At 44.6% G+C, this 6,000-nt stretch overlaps 1 protein-coding gene across 8 annotated transcripts in view; it reads left to right on the top strand.

Moving 5' to 3' along the window:
* The first annotated feature begins 714 nt into the window (after positions 1-714).
* Positions 715-6,000, top strand: part of prom1b (prominin 1 b) — a 38,718-nt gene continuing 33,432 nt past the window's right edge. For all 8 annotated transcript variants that reach the window (XM_042084851.1, XM_042084842.1, XM_042084871.1 and 5 more), the window contains exon 1: positions 715-1,293. In XM_042084851.1, the coding sequence (XP_041940785.1) occupies positions 1,032-1,293 (262 nt within the window). In that variant the 5' untranslated portion in view covers positions 715-1,031. The remainder of the gene's footprint in view (positions 1,294-6,000) is intronic.

The raw sequence follows: 6,000 nt of genomic DNA, 5'->3' as shown, positions 1-6,000 counted from the left end.
TGTGGGAATAGCAGATGCAGAAAGACAAAATTCCCGCACACAGACACCTGCTGTACACAGACACGCACACATACACACGCGCAGACACACTAGTCTCACAGACACACACACACACACAGAGAGAGAGAGAGAGAGAGAGACAGAGACAGACACACAGCAGGCCCAGTTAGGAGGAGAACACAGTTAAGGTACCACCTACAATTATTACACTCGGGTCCAGTAGACCCAAACACCACATGTAATAGTTATATGTGTGTGATTGGTTACACCATCCATTCAGTTTCCATAGACCTGAGCATGCCAACTAGTCATAAGCATGTGGGTGACAGGCTACAAATGTAGCGCCGATCAGATTATTATTTATTTATTTAGGCTATTATCGATAATTCACAAATGACACTTCAGCTTATACTAAAGAGCAGATTTAATCGGTAAACGCGACGCGAACTACCTCACTTGCTCGGGCGAAAGGAGATGGACAGTTTCCCCATTGCTATTTAGCTTCTTCGCAGCATCTGACTGTAGTGTACCTGTTGTTGCTACCGGTATGGATTGCTAACTGCCTACCACGTTACTTAAGCGATCTTACAAGGAGCTTTGACCAGCGCTCGACATACGCGCGTTCACGTGAGGAAATAAACACACACACACACACAGATGTCGCGCGCAGCCGCACGAAATCTCGCTCCAACACTCTGGAACGACTGACGGAACGGAAACCTTCAGTGATAGCCTACCTGACTGCTTGCGCGCGCCCAGAAGAAATGTTTACCATGAAACCGACCTGGGATAATAGGACCTAAATGTATCGAGGTGTTTCGCACTGACCAGTTTTATCTAATATTTACATTCGGTGAAGTTACATAGTTTTCTTTGGCACTGAACATCGATGCTGAGGATCACAGGAGCGGCTGAAGACTGAAGCGACTGGCTTTTTCTTCAAACAAACGACCCCTTCCCGTTTGATATCTGTGATTATTCCATCCATTGCGCTTCCTCAATACCATACTTTGAAAGACAATTCACCTGCCATGGCTTGGAAAGTAGGACTCGTACTTCTTCTTTGCTGGGGTTTCAGCTCGTGCGAGCCCCCATACGAGGATGATTCGCTGGAGCCTGAGGAGACAGCGCGCGCAGAAATGCAGAGGGTCCCTCCGCAAACTTTGGATTTCGGATTCGTGCCCTCAGTGGTCTACGAGACACATGCTTATTACGAACCAGGAGCCATTGGGGCACTGTTCCATATGGTGCATGCTTTCCTCTATGCGGTTCAGCCCAATCCTTTCCCTAAAGGTGAGGAAAACGCTACCTGATGGTGTCTACCTGTTCACATTCTCAACAACAATAGCAGTGGTATAGACTTGTACTAACGTTGACAAATGTGCTGCCGCTGGTCTATGACTTAGCAGGCTATGTAGGTGAAACTATAACCTGAATGCACATTTTTCCTCAGTTTATATGGCTTCAGACTGTGATTTGTTACCAGAACTGCCTTCCTATTTGCTAATTTGTGTGATTTACTGCTAACACATTTGTCTACTAGTGCTCTGGCTGGCAGTGGGCTGGGTCTGACATTTGTGTGAGCCCTATAGATGATTGCAGAAGACATGAGTTCTCAATCTCATTAGGACCCATGATTAGAAGTTGGTGAGCAATTTACTGAAAGGAGTGAGTGTTATTTCCACAAGGTATCCACAAGAGAGGCTTCCTTGAAAGATGGGGGGGGGGGGTAGTGTCAACAGAGACACCTCATTCTCCTGTTGATTTGCGAAATGGCACAGTGAAGCAGTAAGTCCAGTAAGGGAAACAGATCACTGTATGGGCTAGTGTGTGTGTGTGTGTGTGTGTGTGTGTGTGTGTGTGTGTGAAGGATGAGGTCAAGTTGGTGGGAGGTAAAGCGCAATAGGATTGGGACTTTAAGTCAGTCACTGCCATTTTAGTGTGCGTAATCAATTAGCAGATTCTGGCGATTAGGTGTGGCTTTCTGAGTCACCTGCCTGATCAGGTAAGCTCATAATCTCAACTGCCATATGCTACTGTTCCTTGTCACACCAGTAGGCTACCAGGCAGGTTCACCAAATTCATAACCCGAACATAAATGTTATTATTGTATGTCTTCAGTGCCCTAGTTAAAATCATTTACAGTAAGGCAGTAGACATAAGGTGCTGACCAGAGGTCACTCAAATGCCAGAGTTTCCCTACTGAGGTGTCTTAATGTCTTAGGTTGCTGTTAAGCTTGACCAGTTAATAACCATGTGTTTGACATGACAGCTGCTGTATGGTGTTATTTTATAGTGTGAGTCAGGTCGTGACATGTGGTCATGTGGCACAGCTACTGGTGCAGAGTCAGAATCATGACGCTGCCTTGTTGTGTGGTGCTTATTATGCCATTACGGATTTTGGTGAGGCACAACAACAGCTGTGTTTGTTCTGAGGATCCCGAGAAGAACCATCCACCCCAACCCAACCCACCTCCCTCACTCTCTCTTCCACCCTGCCCCGTCTCTTCACGTCTCAATCGCTACTTTCATCACAACACACCAGCTGCCCCAGAACTAGACAGAGAGGAACAGAACAGACAGAACAGAAGAGTTTTCTGGGAGGGGGGGGGGGGTTGCTAGAAATTCCAGCAGCTTTCTTGTGATGCAAACCAAAAGGCAAACATGAAAAAGCGCTTCCCTGGATAATTGGCCATCTCGTTTTTGTTTTTGCAGTCTAAACTCGCCTGTCCCTCCTCAGCATCCAGTATGATACATCTCAGGCTGTCTGAAATGATGTTTACCAAGCTTTCCCTGGGCATTATTGGAGTGGTAAACTCCTGATCTATGTAGAAAGTCCCCTGCTGGTGGCTGGGCTTATCCTCTCCTGATAAAGAGAGTGCGGCTTAGGTGGATTAGGCAGCCGAGCAGTAACTTAACGCCGGCGGCAGATGTCATTGTCTCTGAAGCGGGAGGCCTGGTGATGCACACCCTCCCTAGCCAACCGCACGCCACCTCTCCTCTCCTCTCCTCGCCGTCCTGCGCTCACGGGCCATCCGCTCCACCCGCCCATCCGCCCTGCCAGGAACTGGGTCATCGCCTCCGCATTCACCCCACACTCATTAGAGCCGCGCCGCCTGCCCCGGTTATCTATGCGCTGATTTATCTGATTCATGCATTTTATCTGATTTATCGCATTCATTTCCCTCCAAATTTACTGCATACACATCCCTGTATAGCCTACTATATAGACAAATAATAGCAACATGTAATGTCTTTATTGGACTGTAGATTAAATACTGACCTTTAGATTATCCCCAAGCCATATTCTCTGAGCATTTAAAATGGGATGTGGAAATAGTCAGGACAGGCACACAAGGCTTCAGCATGTTTCCCCCCCTCTGTTGGAATCCTACTACTACTAGATGCCATTAATACCTGCACTGTGTGCTATATAAAGAAAGCTCTACAAGCAACGACCTAAAGCAAGCTGGACAGGACTCGGTGAATGGTGGTATGGTGCTCATGGGGTTGTGTCGGGACTGACATGATGGGAGAATACCCTATGTACCCTATGTGACTATGTTAAATGGATGGTTCGGAGTAATATCACCCTAGGGTCCTTTGCACCATGACCTCGAGCCAAACACCCCCCCCAGAAGCTTTTTTCCCTTGGTTGAACATTGGTCGAGTTAGTGCTATCAGCCGAATGGCTTAGTGCAGGTGCTATTGGAACCAACGGTGTATCTCGTAAATTACCCCACTAATAATGCCCGGAATGGTACCAAACTTCTACAGTAGTACAAATAGGATCTGTAGAAGTCTCCAAACCATTCCTTTAAACTAATAAGCAAGGGTGCAGGGCCTTGGCTTAAGTCCATTTTTACCTCTACATGTCAAAGCAATAAGCAAGCAAAAGCAGCTTTATATGACAGGCTTTCACAGAGAATGTCCCTGACATTCCAACAGTATAACACTCAAGGTGTTTTTATCACCCTGAGTGTGTATGCATGTGTGTGGAAATCATATAGCAGAATTCTAAGACAAAGAGAGAGAGAGAGAGAGAAATGGGTAAGAGATTGCCACTTTTCAGCCGAACACCAAGGGCTTGGTAAGAGGATTATCCTTATGGCTCTCAAATCAGTGATACCCTTTGGAAAAACAACACACTGACCTATTACAGTGTTCACTCTCTCCTTAGATTAACATTTCAAACTTCAGTAACATGTTCACACCCACCTCCACCTCAGACTCCAGCAAGGCTCATACCGTCATACCTGTTGGGTCAGGTGGCATAATGTCACAATTGACAAATTGTACAATAAGACACATTTGTTATACCTTTTAATTTTATTCCAGCTAGAACTGCAATACCAGACTCACTACTTCATTTCACTTTGTGAAGAGAGCCTGGCCTCTCATGATTTGGAAACCTTTCCAACTCTAGCACAACAATCACATTGATCAGTGATTCTTAACAATGCTTCCTATTTCGCCTAATCTTAAAAAACTGATGATAAACCGGCAGTCAGGAAACAATGTACCGGTAGGCCTACCTTTACTGTACATAAATGTATTAATATCTTTGACTGCAATTTCTTTTTTATGTTTGCAGGCGATGCTATTACCGTTTAACTCAAAAACTTTCCATTTTGAAGCTATAGCGTCATCCCCTCTCCTCGCTGATTGGCCCATCGCCCTTTTTGTCTGAGGGAAATGTCAGTGTATTGTCGTGTGCCAGACTAGTTTCTCACTGTAAGGAGATTCTAGGTGGGTGTGGCCAGACTAGGAAAACATGGCTTTAGATGGAGAAAACAAACATTTGTGTGGATGGAGAATTGTTCTAAGAGGAATTGGGAGGATGATTGGGAGGGATCAATATACTTTGTCCCAAAGTCATTTTGAGCAGTGGTGTAGTCTACATGATATGCAGGGGCCTCTTTACAGAAACTTCCTAACTCTGAAATCCTATCTTATCTCAGTTTAGAAAGGCAGTTAGGATTTTTGGTATTACAGAAGCATGTTTCCTAACTGCATTTAGGAAAAAATCCTATCCTAACTTAAGATAGGAATGGCCATTACAGAACCATCCAACTGACTGCAACAGTCTTGTTGGGTTGTCGCCTAGCCTACAAGATGAGGAACCTGACTGTTAGGGACACCATACAGCATATTTTCACTAAATAGGTTAATTAAGTGAAAACAAGCAATATAAAATGTATATAGGAACGCCACCTATTACCAACCGTCCTGTATTTCCGACCTCTTGCGTGTATGTATCACTTAATATTAATTTCTATACAAACCAAGATGGCGGATTCCTAAAGAAACGCAAGCACCCACACCATAAGTGTATCTAAATTAGCTATGTACCAAAAATTACATTTTACTCGAAGAGCTGTAAACAGTGTTGTAAGGCTGTGTGTACAAATCCGCTTGGAGCTCCAGTGGAATTTTGATTTGCAACGAGAATTCTCGGTCTAACCGTTGATGTGCCGTGAGAAAGGTTGGAAATAGGCACCCACCAGCCCAGCACTAAACTCTAAGCGTGGTAAACAAAATTGGATATTTCAGGCAGTAAAGAACCAAACTAGATTTTGTTCAAATCTACACACCTATGGCTACTGAAAAATGTAAGGTTCATTTATCAAATGTTATTTTGAAGGAGGCTATTAAAAAACATTGTTGTTTTAGAATTTTCGAACAAAAGGGTTGGTAATTGGTGGTTTTACAATAAGCGTGTGTTTTAAAACATGTATAGCCTAACATTTATAACAAATACATTAATCATTAGTATAGTATATGTACTTTTTTGATCCTGTGAGGGAAATTTGGTCTCTGCATTTAATTCAATCGGTGAATTAGTGAAACACAAACAAGCACACAGTGAGGTAAAGCACACACTAATCCCGGCGCAGTGAGCTGCTACAACGGCGGCGCTCGGGAGCAGTGAGAGGTTAGGTGCCTTGCTCAAGGGCACTTCAGCCGCGGCCCACTGGTCGGGGCTCGAACCTGCAACCC

This window comes from Alosa sapidissima, chromosome 1 (assembly GCF_018492685.1).
Source record: "Alosa sapidissima isolate fAloSap1 chromosome 1, fAloSap1.pri, whole genome shotgun sequence".
NCBI classification, from domain to species: Eukaryota; Metazoa; Chordata; class Actinopteri; order Clupeiformes; family Clupeidae; genus Alosa; species Alosa sapidissima.
Note: the sequence above shows the minus strand (reverse complement) of the source record. Positions and strands in the feature narration are given on the sequence as shown.